This window comes from Phasianus colchicus, chromosome 1, assembly GCF_987193195.1.
Source record: "Phasianus colchicus chromosome 1, bPhaCol1.hap1.1, whole genome shotgun sequence".
NCBI classification, from domain to species: Eukaryota; Metazoa; Chordata; class Aves; order Galliformes; family Phasianidae; genus Phasianus; species Phasianus colchicus.
In genome coordinates this window covers 61401784-61419611 of record NC_143436.1, presented here as the reverse complement: position 1 = coordinate 61419611, position 17828 = coordinate 61401784, and the positions used below count along the sequence as shown (strand labels likewise).

At 36.2% G+C, this 17828-nt stretch overlaps 1 protein-coding gene across 9 annotated transcripts in view; it reads right to left on the bottom strand.

The window, feature by feature from the left end:
• The window catches only part of ERC1 (ELKS/RAB6-interacting/CAST family member 1), a 291931-nt gene that overhangs the window by 169721 nt on the left and 104382 nt on the right, over window positions 1-17828 (bottom strand). For all 9 annotated transcript variants that reach the window (XM_090145169.1, XM_090145142.1, XM_090145146.1 and 6 more), the window contains 3 exons: window positions 9887-10024; window positions 8641-8781; window positions 7361-7501 (listed from right to left, as the gene is read on the bottom strand). In XM_090145169.1, coding sequence (XP_090001295.1) covers window positions 7361-7501; window positions 8641-8781; window positions 9887-10024 — 420 coding nt within the window. The remainder of the gene's footprint in view (window positions 1-7360; window positions 7502-8640; window positions 8782-9886; window positions 10025-17828) is intronic.

Below are 17828 nucleotides of genomic sequence, written 5' to 3'. Positions count from 1 at the left end.
AACCAATTACTCAAAATAATTAATGACTATGTGAATTCCTCTATTTTTGGAGAGATATTAATTGCTTTTGTATCTCTCTGAAAAGATCAGAAAGACAGGAGTTCCCATAGTCGTTACTAAACATTAACAATTTGCTCTTTGGAAATTCTACCACCAGAAAAAGCGAAGGCAGAAAGGAAATGCACAGATCACAGATGTCTTCGCAAGCATGCTTCAGCACCCTTATGCTTGCCTCCTCTGAATCAAGATGAAACACAAGGAAATTCCAACTGGAACTTCCATCCCCCAGCTTCCAATTATGTGAGATGATGTTAACATTATGATGAACCACGAATAAGGCTTGAACTTTAAAGATCACCACACGGCCTCTGCAAATTCTCTTAAGGTAATGCAGCACTTGTACCTTAGCCTCTTTATTGATTATATCATACCAGGAATTAAATCCATTCTTTGTTCCCACATTTTATATTTTCTGACTTTAGAGTAACGGGGACAAAAAAGGTTGTGTGTTTTATTAAAGATTTCATAGAGAATATGCTCTTCTGGACACAAATTCTCCTTCATATTTGCACCAAGTGCAATCCTTGGGTAGATAACTCATTTCCCCAGCCTTCTGTCAACATTATTTAGCCAGGTTCAAATTCCACTCCTCTTACAGGCAGATTCCACTATCAACCAGATGTCCTCATTCTCCTCTTCCCACTTTTTTCAGGTTGGGGACTTCTTTTATTTGCACAGTTGGTTCAGTCAACCAACAGCTGTCGCCCCGTGTCTTGGAACCAATAAAGCATGTGGTGAAGAGTCTCCATAGGCTGCTGCCTATTCAAATGACCAGACCTTGAAGGTACTGTGACAACAAAGGGCAAATAGTAAGTTCTCCCTCCCTCTCCAGGCTGGGGTATGATCAGTGCATGGGGAATATTTGGGAATACATATTGCTAAATTCATATTGCTACTGAGCACGTGCAAATAGACAAGGAAATTAACTGTTAGCCATAGGGGGGGAGGAATCACATCTTTTCATTAAAAACTTACTAGTCTAATAAAGATTTTTTAAAAAATAAATATATTTACATATTTTGTTTGAAATGTTTCAAGATGTGTTATGGCTGAGAGCTTCTTTAAAGATACAAAAATGAACAAAATCTCAGTGAATCAAATAACATAAGAAATTTCAAGTAAAAGATTTTACAAAAAATAGAAAGTTTTATAAAACTATTATAAAATTAGTAACAGAATCTACTGAAAATGATGCATTAAATGAACTGAGTAATAGATAGCACCAATCTATAGGAGAAGAGGCTGGCAAACTACTTGAAACAGGAGAAGCATATCAATTTACTAGAAAAGTCCTGACAGCTGCTTTACGTACCTGAACATACAATCCTTTGGGGAAAAATATTTTCTGCTATAAAATATTAAATAATGTAATCATTCAAATGCCCTATACACTAATCTTATATCTGTAAAGAAAAGGTTATTACACTTTTTCTAAACTTTGTGCACTGAATACCTTATAATGCGTATCTATGGCTTTTTTCTATTAAAAAAAAAAAACAACAAAAACCCCAAACCATCAACATGCAACATAGTAGTTTTTATGCCCTAATTGACTCTTTGTTATTATTTGTGAGAGTAATAACAAAATACTTTACCCTGTCACACACACAGTGCTTTTTCTAAATCCAGTCAGACTGCAGAAACCACTCTCATAAAACAATTTTTAACAAAGAATGTCACAGAAAACGAAAAACGAGAAGCAGCAGGAATTTTCCAACATTCAGACAATTATAGTCAGGACAGACAGCTACATTTATCCTGAACACTGTCAAAAGTAACACAGATATCAACTTTCTGAAAATTTTGTAACACGATTTTTTACGTATGCGGTCACAAAAGAAGGCTCTGATGAAAACCACCTTGGATTACATAATTTACAGTGCCAAGATATTAATATACAAACACTCCTTGAAAGGAGTGCTCTTTGATGTCAAACAGCAGGTTGGTAAAATGATCCAAAATTAAACTGACATAGTACCTGTCAGCTTATTAATGGTTAGACAAGTTTTTGAGAGTTTTTGAGCAATCTTGTATTTGCTCTAACTTAATTATTATTTCTAATGTGCTGCTGTACATCGTGTTACAGAATACTTTCACACAAAAAGCTTGATTTGCATGGAAATTCTATTACGTTCTTGGTCTAAAAATGGACTGACAATGGAAATGAAAGAAAAGCTACAGGACACCTCAAGCAGCCAAGGGAAACAAAAACACTGGCACAACATTAAGCTGTCCAAACAAAAGTGAAGTTACTAACACAGACAAAATGTAAAAGCATCTAAGAAAGCTTTTTTGAACGTAACTAGCACTAGTCAGATGCATCACTGTACTTTGTATCCACACCCACTACACTAAAGTAATTCACCATACCCATACAGCACAGGGGAATACACATGCAACACACAAGAAAATTATATGGGGTTGGCAATGGCCACTTATTTTGCCAGGGAACTTACTGGCTTGGATGGATGACTCAATAAAACTTCAGGGTGCTAAAGGGAGAAAGAGGATAGGAAAAGATGGGTAGAATTGGGGATAGAAGGCAGGAGTGTGAGAGAAAAAAAAAGAAAAGATGCAACAAAAGAATAATTTTAAAAATAGCTACATCTTGTATTTAATAAGAAGACAAACACAACGTGCGAGTTAGCACGCATTACTAAGCAGCTTTTGAAACAAGAGAAATGTTGGAAGTTACCCTTGGACGAGTTCTGAACTTTATCTTGATTTCCTATTATAACAGTTTTGTCGGCTACTCAAATACTTATTGTAGTCCTCTGTTTGGGTTTAGGTGACAGTTTTACAGGTGGCAGGACTTCAATTTCTAGGGTTTCACTTGTGTCAATCACAAGACTACTAAATAGTTTGGGAAAATACTTCAGCAACTGATGCTATCTGAACACTGAAACCAGTTGCTGGGTTTTTACTTTTGTTTCTAATAGAGAACCTGATTTCCCTGGCAGCCTTTTTCATCCTATGTTGCTACACTGAAAACACATTTTTATCACCCTTTATGAAGAATATAAAAATTCATAACCATCTGTGAACATGTGAAAAAAGTTTCATCTTTTCTAGCTCATCTACTAATGTGTCTGCAATACTTTCAGTTGTAACAGGGAATCCTTATTCACAAAAATAAAAGAGCACAAGAGCCAGTATAAGACTAACCAAGCCAGATCTTCGGAAACATGCAAATTGGGTCAACACTTCATTCAGACATTTTTTCCTGCCTTCTAAAATATATTATCCTTCTTAATTTGAAAATAGAAGACCACAGTATATAAAAAAAAAAAATCTAAAAAAAAAACCAACTTGTAAGTGAGCCCAACGAATCCAGAGGTATTTTCCTGGCAAGGAATCGCTGTTAACATTTCTTTTACGTAAAGTCTCCAGAACAGCACCAAAGGGAAGTTGGTTAACATATGGTTTGGGATTCTTTCTTTTCTCTAACCTTGATCTCTTTCAAACGAATAAAATATCCAGAGGGAGAAAAATTATTCACTGAAAATGAAATCAGACAAAGACCTGCTCATCTTTGCTAGAACACATTCTAATGTTAGTAGGTCTCCTCCAGATTAGAAAATGAAACAAAGCATGTTGTCTGAGAAAGATCAGACACAAAAGGCTAGGAAGGGGTTGTCCTTAGAATAACTAGAAGAAAAGTTTTTCACTTGAAAAATATTACCATCGCACTTCACACAAAAACCATCTCAGAGAGAAATACTTGGAGAGAACACTTGTGTGTGATTTCCCTCTAATGACTCCATCTCGGCATAAAAGGAGACTATTTAAGGCATGACACCAGACCATGTATACTCAACAGTGAGTTATGGCTTTCTTTCAGCATTCAGCATCTCCCTGTGGTAGGTTGGCAGCTGTGCACAGAAGCAGGAGCAGTAGAATAATTAGAACATTTAGCACACAGATTTCCATAAACATAGTATTATTAGAAAACTAACCATCAATTCCCCCATGCAACCCAGCAATGCAAAAAACACCCAAGTTCTTTAGCTACAAAAAAAAAAAAGTTATTAGCAAGAAAGAGAATAGTAACAATGAGAACTGGATGGACAGAATCAGAAAACAGAGACTGCTGACACGGAAAGAAAAACAACATGAGTAACTTTTCAGCGCCCTTACACACTGCTTGGTTAATGATGTTTCACTTCAGTGTAATGCTAAATGGCTTTTACAGAAGAAGTAGAAGTCTGCACTGTTAATGATTTCTTCAAGACTCACTCTTCACAGATTAGCAAGAGTTTCTTTTCCAAGGATCCTTATTATTTACCTATCTAATGGTTTAGCAGGGCTCTGGGGCTGCCTATTCTGAACTTTTAAGGCTAAGATTTAACTGAAAGTAAACAAATTGTCTAATAGAAAAAAAGAGGCAAAAGAAACAAGATTGATGTGTGATGTTAGGCACATTTCTACTCAAACCACAAGGGAAAGAACCTCGAAGGAAAAGTTTCTTGCTATTCACTGTTAAGAGCTACAAAAGGGAATACCTTCTTCACGTGTCACATACAAAAAACCCCACTAGAATAATATAATTATACTTAACGTAATAAAATTCTTCAGGTCATTTTTAACTCATTTTTAAACCAAATGCTATTATGTAGCTATTGGTTTTAAGGGTAATTATGACAGTTATTTGCAACGGTTTACAATGCAGATGTGAAAAACTGGGTTTTTAAAAGCTTTAAATTGGAGCTGGATTATCCATCATGTAATTGTTTCAAGGATGACAAGTAACTAATCCACCTTGAAAATGCCAAACTGCCTGAACAGTTAGCTGCAACGTATTTAAAGAGAGAAATGCTGCAAAAAATATTTTTCTACTTCTCTGTAAATGATAAAAAAAAATTGTCAGATTAAAAACAGATGGGAAAAGGTTATTAAAGAAATACCTAAACTTACTCATAACTATAAAATATATTCAAGTGGTTCTTAACTATATTTTCTTCTGTAACAAAGAGAAATTGTGACTTGGTTCTAGAAAGCAGGGAGGATCAGTAGTAGAAGTGGGATGTTTCAAACAACACGAGGAAAGTGAGTGATAGTTAATTACATGACAGCACACAAAGTCCTATGGCTGTAACTTCTTTCTAAAGAGCCAGTCTGGACTGACTTAGTATCACAAAAAAATCTTTCATGTGAATTTGTATTTTCCCTTGAATGAGAAAGATGCAGTAGCATCTTTCAAGATGATGGAACATTTTTCATGAGGTATAAGGTATTGATGATTTTCTCTAAGACTTCAGAGAGTACTTTAGGCTCTCTGCATAGGAAATAATTGCCTAATGTCCCAGCAAGCAACAATGCCTGAAGCAGAGGAGATGTCCAGAGTATTAATGGTTGAGCTTTGGAATGAACATAGATAATGGTAGGTTATGAATTTTCTTAGCTTGCAGAACTGAAACCATTCTGAATGAATGAGATTAGGTATCTTTTTGTAGGATGTACAGATGAGAACTTACTTGTGCTTACAGTGAATATATACTCGTATTTATCTCAGAACCAAATAAAGAATGCAATTGCTTGTACCATAGCTACCCTGCCTAGGTAAGAGTGCTCTTTACATTTGAGTCATTTTCGTATTTTAAGCCTCTGGAAAAGGATCACAGGAGAATATTTCATCCTCCTAATTATTTCCTGAAACAAAAGGAATAGATTATAAAAAAATACGTTTTCATGAACTGGCACAGTGTCCTTAAGTAAAGTTCTTGGATACCAGTTATTAAACACAATCTCCTCCAAAATGAAATGAGCAGAAGTAGACCTAAAGAAATTATAAAGAAGAGCTGTCATTGCAATGTAAATTAAGTGCATATTCATCTTCTATCTAGCAGTGCTTCAACAGATTTTGGTCACGCTCCACACCAGCTTATGCTACTGAGATGCTTAGTGCATACAGTAAAAAAAGTGATCTCTGGGGAAGCAGTGAAAAGCAGTACATTAACTAATGTGCAATATAAAATCATATTCCTGAAATAATTGAATTTCCACAACTGTTATTCCTTAACTTCGTTTGTTATGTACTCTCTTTCTCTCAGTTAATACTATGTATATATACTTATAAGTAATTATAACTACATGCATATCTACAAATTATTACTATCATCCAGCTGCTACAACAACCTCTGGTAAATCTTTGCTACAATATATTACTCAACCCATTATTATTAACAAACTGACAAAGGGTGAAACGGCAATTCAAAAGAAAGTGTCCTAATTCACGTCCTAATACTAATTAATTCATGTCGAAAACAACCTGAGAGATTGATCAAATGTGCACAACTATTCATTCTTGATGCTTCATTTTGCTGAACAGAACTGTTTAATTTGTGTAGCAGAATGAAAAAGGGAAACTATGGATCGAGATGTGCATATCTGTAGAATTCTCAAGTGCATTAAAATCTACTCAACAGAATTGCTAAGCAGCACTTAATTGCTGCCTCTAAACTTAAGCTCATATTCATCTGAGGAACGAGGACAAGAGTTCTACCAGAGAGAGCACAGACACACCTCATTTTCCTGGCTAGATGTAAAGAAATAGATATGACTCAGTAATCCAAGACTTAAATTTATTTAAAATGCTGTATTTTGTCTTATTCTAATTTTATAAGTACAAGGATTATCAATACTTCAGTTAATGTGTTTTGTACTCTTTCATATTAAAATCAAACCAGTACTCCTCTAAAGGTGTAATATATGGGCTACTCATATCTGAACTACAGAAAACTTGCATGATTATGTTCAAGTAAATTAGCTTGCCTGTAAGAATGTGCCACTCTGCTAAACTGCACACTCCTACAAACTTTCCATCTGTGACTCACAGTGAGATTAAGACAAGGGATCAGACACTTCACTGGTGACATACTCATTTGTTATTACACATTCCCACGTGCCACTCATGCACCTGCATTTATCACATTAACACCTACATACGTTGATAATTTACGTGCAAAATATTTGGCTGTTAAAATTCTAGTTGTTACACCAGTTTAACAGGCAGTTACCAGTGCAGACTGTATTGAAGCAATCTAACTTTCTAATTTCTTGCACCTGCTAAAATATACATAGTCAACAGCACTGTCATTGCATGCAAATGAAGTTCAAAATTAGCAGCAGAGTCTGAAAGTTACTTTCTGATAGGCTTGGCTTGTAATATTGTTTGCATGGACACAATTTCAGAGTACTTACTGAAAAGCAATCTACAAACCCAATTTTTTCAGTGTAAATGTATCCAATCTATGTAACATTGGATGTTTACCTTGCATATATAAATATGAAGTAAGATTACCTTCTTCAATTGAGTTTCCATTTTCAAACATTCTTCCTTTTTCTGTTCCAATGCAATTTCCAGTGTCTTAAGCCTTGAATCTTTCTTCAGTCCTGATGAAGCTAAGGATGAAGCATGCTCCTTCAGATCCAGTAAGGATGACTAAAATAAAAGATGTAAAATAACTAACAAATAAATACTCCATATGTGCAATAGCTAGGTTTTGCTGTTTTTTTGTTGGTTTTTTTTTGTCATCATTTTCTTCTTATCCCTTCACATGATGCTGAGGATCCAACTTAGAACAACATATTTTGTTGGAATTTTTTTGAATGTTCACAGAGCTGGCTTAAGGCAGCTTGATTTAATTCAACTTCTCAGGGTCAAAATGAAACCTTGTCTAAATCCATTTAAAAATTATTTTTAAGGACAGAACATTCTGCAAACTATAAGTAGCTCTTCAATTATAGTCAAATTTAAGAAAAAAAAAAGTTTTTAAAGAAAACCATCTTTAAAAATCATAGCAGATTTGGTCACTGCATGTAAAACAGAGACTGCAGAAAGTTTTTTTTCCACAGAGCTGTTAGGGCGCGACACTGATTTGTGCACCTTATCTTCAAAAGACATCTCAACTTCTTATTTTCTGAACAGTTTTTGTTTCGTTTTTTTTTCCTGATTTTTACTTTTATGTGCACAAAAATCTTAGCACTTGCCTAGTACCTTTTTTTATCCTTTTGATTTGATTGAGTTGTGAAAGATGACTGAAGTAGACCTGAATGTTAGAATTCCAAGAGAGGAACACAGAACTTACATATTTCTCTGATACAAATAGGTTGACATCTCCAGCCAGTTGGTTCTTTAAAAACAAACAACTTAATTACCAAAAATGGACTCCTGACAGTAAAAGGAATAAGTTCTATTGTTTATACAAATGCATGAATACTCTCCACTATCTGTATGCATTCTTTGGCCTACGTGCAGCTTCAATCTATCTCTGTTCTTCCCCTCCTATATTTAGACATAAACAAGCTTTTTCTCACCATCTATAAGTATTCCTCCAGTAAACTCATCACTGACCAGTGCTATTCACTGGCAATATGATTAACTGCTGCTAATAGCGGGACTGTGCTATCCATGAAAAAGATAGTTCTGCAATATTTATGCTTTGAGAAATTCTCAAACAATGTATTTTACTAGATAAACTTGTTGAAGGACCATTACAATGAAGGAAGAGTTCTCTTCATCTAAAATATAACATATGCAACAACCAACTGTAATACAACAGATTTATTTTGCTGCTCAACCTCTTTCTCTGTGAGATCTCCTTGTAAAATGCCGACTTTCTCTTTCAGGTCCTTAATGTCTTTTTTGTAGGTGTCAATCTCTTCCTGTTTTTCTCGTTCATCTCTGTCTCGTTGCTCCTTTAGGCGCTCAATGGTCCTTTCCTGACAAAAGAAAGTACCCCGTGAGGACAATCCCTCATATTCTTTCAACTTCTAATGTAATTCAACACTTCTTACACACTGATGTTTGTTGGATATTGTCATTTTCTTCTCTTTACTGCTATGTAAGAGATCCTCAAGATGGAAAAACACCTGACTTGAAAAATCTGTGTATTCATTGCTAAGAAATATCAGGCTTTCTGTACAATTGAAAGTTTACAGTACTGTTACAGTGCAACAAAATTTATCTGGTTCTGATAACAAGAATTAACCTAGAGGATACATAATATACTGCTTCCTTACTATTTAAACCTTATTTTTTTGAAGCGTAGAGGCCCTTCACAGAAGAAGAGGGTAGTGCATATATGAGATCACAATCAATATGTGGCAATAAAACAACTATTTAGTACGCTAGATATCAATGGAGACTTGCTTATTCAGAAAGCTGAAGGGTTGCACGTGAACACCCTAACCTTAGCAAAGCTTTACCATAGCTTTACATTGATAGGATCTGACAGACTAACGGCACCATAACCTTGGTTCTCTGAGAATCAAGAAAAAAATGTAAGAATTCTAAAAAGTTGCCATACCAAAACAGAGCAGACAAGGCTGCTCCCTCAGTCAGCAACCTCCTGAGAACTGGGCAAGCAGAAAACAAAACACACTAAGAATGATAAAGGTGCAAATAAAGTGAGACTTTAAGTGAGACTGAAATGCAGACATCCACAACAGTACCAAAGATGTACCATGCAAACAGATGACAGCACAAGCAGCACCCCTGCAGAAAGATGTAAGGCAAAGAACACAGTTTTGTTTCACACAAGATGATGATAAGTAGCTAATGGCTATGGAGAACTGGCTCATGGCTCAGCTCCACCCTCCTGCCTCACTAGAGCATTTCGCCCACACCATGCGATACCATACAGTACAGCAGCACAGGCTGCACTCAGAATATCCTACAGTGCCCTCTTGTGAGAGATGCTTCTCAGCAGCAGCATCACGCTGATCCCTCTTGCAGACAAAGGACTTGATGCTGCATTAAGGACTGTAGAGAGGCTGTGAGCAGAAGGACCTTCGGCACTGAGAGACTGCAGCTTGCCATACTCACTTTTTCTGCAAGTGCTTCTTCCAGCGTGGTCAAGGCAGTGTCAGTATTGGTGGTGTCAGCCTGCAAGGATTTCACTCGATCCTTTAAACTGCTCATTTGCTTTTCCTTGTCTCTTAGCTGCTCTTGAAGATTTTCAATCTTAAAGAAGAAAAGTAGATTTTAAGAAAACAGTGATTAGTTTCATCCAAATCCTCTTAGGAGAACTCTGTAAAACGTTCTCAAAACCAAGAAAACAAACAAGGGCATAATTCCTGTATCCCACATGGAAATATCAAGCAATGCAATCAAAATCATCAAGTATAATAGAGAACCAGCAACATTTTCAGGAATTGGAAGAGAACTCAGAGTAAGAAAGCCTAAATATTCACCAAGAAAATCAATCAATCAATCAAAGAATATTCCTGATTTCTGATGATGTTGGGCACTGAGCGACTGAAGGAAACTATTACATTTGATATTTATGAAAAAATGCTGATGTAATAACAATATAAAAGAGTAAAAGCTCAAAACAAAATAAAACAAAAAAAAAAACATTACTACAGATATGAACAAGAAAAGGCTCTTGAGAAGTGGTGAAGTAGTATTCTTCTAAGTGCTTCCCTTGCTACTAACACATTTTCCACTGCTGTTTTTCACAGAATCATAGACTCCTCAGAATTGGAAGGGACCCTTAAAGGCCATCTGGTCCAACCCCCCTGCAGTGAACAGGGACACCCACAGGTAGATCAGGTTGCTCAGAGCCCCGTCCAGCCTGACTGTGGGTGTCTCTAGGGACGGAGCATCCATCACCTCTCTGGGCAACCTGTGCCAGTGCCTCGCCACCCTGATTGTAAAATACTTCTTCCTTATATTCAATCTAAATCTCCTTTCATACTTCAAGATATGAAACCGTTTCTCCTTGTTCTATAACCACAGATCTTGCGAAAGAGTCTGTCTCTTTCTTTCCTGTAGCTTCACTTTAAATACTGAAAGACAGCTATCAGGTTACCCTGGAGACTCTCAAGTGTTTTGCTGTATGGTGTACTAACAAAAGACATCATTGTCAGGACAGAAAATATACAGTGTTTGTTTTCTGCAGTTCCACAATTCAATGTATTTAAGAGTTCTGAACATATCTTTTGACAGATCAAGAAGACCAAGAGCTAAACTCATATTATGCATACACACACCTCACAAGGAAGAGACACATTACTACATGCTGGTCATCTGTAGAAAACAAATTTATCTGCACAAGATTAAACTGAGTACAGAATTTTCCTTCTGTTGTTGCTGCTGGCAGATTCATCTTGCATCAGCAACGTATATCATAGGCTGGAGAATGACATGTGGCATCTAAGGTACCTATCTTCCAAACACTTCTAACAAAACATTCTTCTAAATCAGTTTATGCAACAAAACAACCCCAAGAGTTTAGTTCAGTATTTAGGAAACTTTTTGAAAGCATTACCAGCATTTTTGCTTCACCTGTCTAACAGTGGTTAGAAGGTCATCAAATATCCCCACTTCTTACTTTTGACCCTAGGAAGACCAAGCTGCTGTGCTTACAGAGCAAATAGTTATTTATAAATACTACTCTGCTCCCTATTACAATCACATCTGGACCAGTGGTTTAGAAAATAGTCTAGATACATAAAGATATGTTTAAAATATTTTGTAGGAGGCTAAACACCCAGCCACAAAAAGTGATAAATGCATTATACATGAAAGCTAGGAGAAAGGACCACCTGCTAATCCAGGCAAACCTTTGCTAATGGTCCTCTGTAACCCAGGGCCACTGAAGGAGTCCCCTGGTAGAATGTTCTCTATATCAGGTTTTTATTTCTCTTATGCAAACACATGTAAACTTATGATCCAGCTTTGTACACAATCTATGTCTTATTGATAGCAGGAGAACTGTGTGTAAACATATATATATATTTATTTCAACTTTTAAGAAATGGACTAAAACTGATCTTAGTTTGTCATTATTTTCTCATAGAGGAAAAGCATTAGGCCTCCAAGTTTTTCTCAAAGTTTTAGACAGTACAATAACACAATAAAGCAAATTTTGAAGAGCACCAAAAAAAGCAGACTCAGAAATAACTGCAATAACCAAAAATTCCTGCTTCTTTTTAAACATATGTATTATTTAACGTGCCACTAGCATAGGCTTGGAGCACAGGGAGCTTCAGAGACAGCTCAGCCATTCTGAATGAGAAGCTCTGCTGGCGCCCACAGATGCAGACACCAACGAGGTAACATCCCTGAGAGCAGCCTACGTGGCTGCATCTGACCGTAGGAGCTTTCAGTGTCGTCAGCTGTCTAGACAGCCTGGCTGTTTAGACAGCCAACCATGAAAATATACTACAAAGAAGTGTGAGCTATACTTAGACTTGTGTTTACTTCTGGAGGCGAAATGCTCCAGCAAAGGCTCCAAGTGGCTGGAGAGGGGACTAAGTGACTTTCTGTTGTGACCAAACTGCACACAAGAGACGGCTGAATAATTTAGAGCCAGCACATGGAAGATACTTGCCAAGGCAGCACAAGCATTTGCACAAGCACAGCAGACATTTACATGTTTCAGTAACACTATTTACTGTGATGAGAAAAAAATGATGGCTATGTATTAGTACTATAACTGAAGCATCGTCCCATTTCAACAGCATTCTCTGGTACACAAAAAAAATGCTGTGTGTAAAAAGGGTGAATGTGTCTATTCTTTCATGCTTTGGATTCTGGAGTAATGAATGTTTTCTTTCTTTATCCACCAGGGAATAGAAGATATACAAAACTGTTCCAAATTACACTAATGCACAGGAACTATTAATAAAAATAATTAAAAAATCCAACAAACCAAACAAATAAAAAACAAAGCTACTTACAGCTGTGCTTTTTGCAGGACAGGATAACTGATGGTCCCTAACAAGGATATGCCTTTAAGCTATGGAAAACTAGCTCAAATGATGTGCCCAAACTGAAACACTTGTATAACAACAGATGGGAAATGTCCTTTCTGAAATCACAGAGAGACAGAAATGTCTTCATCCGCTGTAACAAACAGAAGCTAAACTATAAATTCTCCAGAATGATATAAGCTGAAGAAAGAAGAAAGAATATTCTATTCTCTACATATCCCATTAGTCAATCAACAGAAATAATTTTACTACTACATCCTTGCAAGCATTCTGAGTCTCTTTGTCAAAAAGAATACGAATTTATTTTATGTTCTTCTATTCCTAAAAAAATAGGGGAGAAGTTATTCTGAACAAATTCCCAAATAACTGATAGAAATAAATCAGGTTATTAAAACACTTCTATCTTTTTCCACAGTGAAAGATAAAATAAAATGTGTTGGTATCTCCAAACTCTCTGGAAAATAGAAAGGGACAAAGAATGAAGCAGCGCTGTTTAGTCTGGAAACAGTTGGAAGATGGCAGATTTCCCCTGTAATATCCTAGAAACCTAAGGAGCATACATATGTATATACATGGAAACTTTCTAAATAGGAAAAACAAAAAATATAGATTATTAATATTTTTAGTCTTCTCATACATACTCATTTTGCTGGGTCAAGACAGGGATCTTCTTTTAGAAGCTTAGTGTGAAGGCATACATTCACACACTGGAATCTTCTGTTCTGCGTAACAGTTTCCTTTTCAATAACGATTTACTGAAATCTTTTTCTCCAACTTTACCTGCTGTCAGGTACTATCTTGTTTCAAACTGGGTGATTTACTCCTAGTTGTGTAGAAACAATTATTTCTCTTTCTACTCTGAAGCGCAAGAGAAGTTGCCTCTGGCATGCTGTTCCAAAAGCAAGGATGCATTGGTACTTCTTGCAAATACTTATTCTACTGAAAAGTCCATGCAAATGCAAAGAAGAAAAAACAGCTCAGGGAATTAAATGAGGTGCATTTAATTTAATACTCATAAAGATCATTAGATTCCCAGATCCCTCCAGTTACAGGTTATTAGATCCTTCATACTATCCTTCAGCCAAAAAAACCTTTTGCAGAACCACCGTGATGCGATGTGTGCAAATAGAATATTTGAGAAGCTGATTTCTATTGTACCAGCAACTGCTATATCGGAATTAGCACAGTGGGCTTGGGAAATGGTCATTCAGTTTCTTTTTTAGTTCTTACCTGAGACTGGAAAATAACTCTTCCCTCTCCAGAAATACTTGTTTTTAATCAAAGATCAACAGATTACAACTTTTTTCATCACCTGAAACCTAATTAATTGTATTTGTATTTCATTTCCAACATTCAAGTTTCTCTTTCCTATTTTACTTGTCTTCTAAAAGAAATAAAGTGATTAAAAAAAAAACAAAGAAAAAAACGTGGTAAAACCCTATTAAATTAGTTCATTTTTTTTCATTCTAAGACAATAAGGAAAAAAAGTGAAACAACCTCCTTAGAAATACAGAGATCCAAAGACATTTGAGTGTATATATATATATATATATAGTGTGTGTATATATATATATATATATAAGCAAAATTTTAAATTAAAAATCTTTTCAGTCTTGAGAAAGTTTCCTGCATTGAATAACTAGCTGTAGTATTTTCACCAGTAATATGACATCTTCTCCTCAATATACACTGAACATCTAAAAGGCAATTACTGTAACAAAGGACAGTTTTCCGTGATTTTGTATTAGAAGAGCAGAATACCTCAACAGACTGCTACACCTCCCACTTTTTCAATCCTAGATTTCATCCAATGGGAACACTACTGTAAAAAGAATCTAAATAATCAGATGGTTTGGTACGTTTTCTAATCTGTTCCCATGGAATTCCTGTCCAGATAAATAAAGCATTACATAAGGTGTAAGCTTTCCAAACAGAAAGGCTGCTCTTAGGTCTATCCAGAGCCTTCTCCATGCTGAACAGCCTCTGCTCTCAGCCTGTTCTCATAGGGCAGGTGTTCCTCCTCTGGATGCACTCTAACAGGTCCACATCTCTCCTGTACTGAGGACTCCACATCTGGATGCAGTATTCCTCTTGAGGTCTCACCACTGCAGAGCAGAGGGGCAGGAGCACCTCCCTCGCCCTGCTGGCCACGCTTCTTTAGACAGAGCCCAGGATATGGTTGGCTTTCTGGGCTGTGAGGGCACACTGCTGGCTCATGCTCAGCTTGCCATCCACCAGTGCTTCCAGTTCCTTTTCAGCAGGGCTGTGCTCCATCCTTACATCCCCCAGCTTATAGAGATAGTGAGGGTTGCCATGTCCTGGGTTCAAGACCTTGCATTTGGCTTTGTTGAACCTCAATGAGGTTCTCCTGAACCCACTGCTTGAACCTGTCTAGGTCTCTCTGGATGGCATCCCATCCGTCAGGCCTGTCTAAGACACCACACAGCGTTGTCTGCAATCTTGCTGGAAGTGCACTAAATCCCGCTGTCGATGTCACTGATGAAGATGTTAAAGAGCACTGGTCCCAATATTGACCTCTTTAAGTATTTTTAAGTTTTCTTAAAGAACTTCAAATTCTAGAGCCCCAGGTAACACTTCAACACAGATAGTTCAGTTAACCATTAAATCTATTCTGTTTACACAAATTGTGCTACTCCTTGATCACTTTTTATTTTTCCTCACATGTAAGTTTTCTCCTTTTTCTTTTTTTTCTTTTTATCAGTGTTCTAGTTTAGTGCTTATCTGGAACATTATTGTCTTTGCAACATCACATCAGAATATCACTGTACTTTGGGAACGCCCTGATTCTGCAGAACACAGTATACTGGGATTCCATAATGTATGAGAACAATGGGATTCTGCTACACTTTGATTTGCAGTGGCTTAAGAAAGAAAAACAGGCTAAAGGGATGGGAAGAATATGGAGGAGGACATGACTGAAAGAGAATTTGAGATTGGAAAACTCCAACATAGTGGTACATCATACACGCTACAATCTTACTGACCGCTACTTAAACCCAGTTATAGGTCAGAATAGCTTCCAAAGCAGAAAAAAAGAAACAAACAAAAAAAAAAGCTTGCTCTTTAACAAGATGAAAACTTTTTGCATTTTTTATTCTCAAGATCTGATGAAAATACTTTGAAATTAGCAAGTTCTTACACTGCTTAGCTTTACAAATAAAATATTTTGTGGCTATGTAGCTTAGAAAGCTTGAAGAATCTATTATGATTTCTATTTAAAAAACAACTCAATGTCAAATAAATGCATGCATGGACTACAAACAGGTATATTGCTTCAGGTTCTTCAGGCTCAAAAGGAAGAAATGGTTACAAGGTGATAAGAAAGCTTAAAAAAAGGGAAGAATTGCAAGACACCTAACAGAATCAATGGGTTATTCTTGACCTAACTTTGCATTCATATTTGTGCAGGAAGACTGAAAAAACAAAACAAACTCTGGAGAAATAAGTGTCGCTACAACAAAGCTTGACATAATAATTTGTATAGATGGTTCATTATTTTGTACATGTGGTGAAGAAGCCACAAACTATTGACAATGATTCAACAGACTATTCTCTTTTCAGTGTTTTTTTTCCACAAAAAGGTGCTCTGCAAGTAGATCTGGATGAACAAGAAAATATTCAGCTAAGTTTACACAGAAATAATTTCTAAGGACACTTCCATCCCTTTGTTTTCTGCTGTTCTCCCTTCCTTTGCATTTTTAATCTTTCTCTGGTAGTGCTGGTTTGCTGACAAACTATAAAAGAGAACTGACAAGAATTGGTGCCATAAGCCGAATTACAATTACAGTACCTTCTGAGTAGTATTTTTTTTCCTGTACTGTTGCATTCTCACCATTAGACAGCATTTAAACCAGATGTTTCAAATTATATTCTCAGAAGATTGCTATCATGTTTGCAGTCTCTCTGTCTTACTAGTAAACAGCTTGAATTTCCTTCAAACCTGCTAAAGCAATTCTATCACTGAAATTTTCTATTTCTAAAAACTGATGTTGAAAGGCATTTTCCTTACTAGCTTCTAAGGAAAATCTTGCATAGTTTGTATTTTCAAGAAAAAGATTAAAAAGAGAACCCACAGACTGATTCTTGAATTGGTAAATGATCCCAAATTCACATTTTTGGGAGATTTCCAAAGCATTTTCCTAGAAAAAAATATACATCAGCAGTGAGTTACACCCTCAAACATTTTTAAAACAGTTAAATTTAGTTAAGTAATTAATTACTTCATTCTGAGGAGGTTTAATATTACCAATAGATCAATCCAGAGAAAAGAAGAGTCTTCATACTGTAATAATCATATCATGGACACTGGCCAATACAAGAGAGGTTTTTGAAGTGACGGGTGCAGGAGGAGGTGCTTTTTCTAAACCACAGATACTGGTTGTGTGTCAAAGCATATGGGTTTTAATATGAACAGACCATATTTAATGTAAAATGCAAATAAAAGCAATGTAAGTCTAAAGGCTGTAAGGGATTTGTTTCAAAAAAATCTGAGCCAATTGGTTAATTACATATGGTTAATTACATAATCCATAAAAAAGCATCTCTACCTCTGGTTTATCTTGAAGTTTTTCTGCATGATCCTTCATTTTTGCCAGTGTTTATCAGCTAAGAGCTACAGTTAGCTCTATATGTTTATCAGCTAACTCATTGTCCAACAACATCAAGTTTTCCAACTGGCTTGCTTATTAAGACAATTTGGTGGTCTGGAACAAGTTGGTTCCAACTCCAGAGCAACACTTTCGTTTACCCAAGTACAAAATAGATCGCTGCTATCATAAATGGCAAAAAGAAATTCATTCAGACTCTTCTTCAGTGAAACTCTAACTTGGTCTAGTGGTTGGCAACCCTGCACATAGCAGGGGGGTTGAAACTCGATGATCATTGTGATCCTTTTCAACCCAGTTCATTCTATGATTCTATGTTTCTAAATCTTACCCATTTATGTAATATGCACTAAAATGTCACTTATATCAAAAACTTATAATCAAAATCATCTAACTTATTTCACAATCAAATTATGTATAACA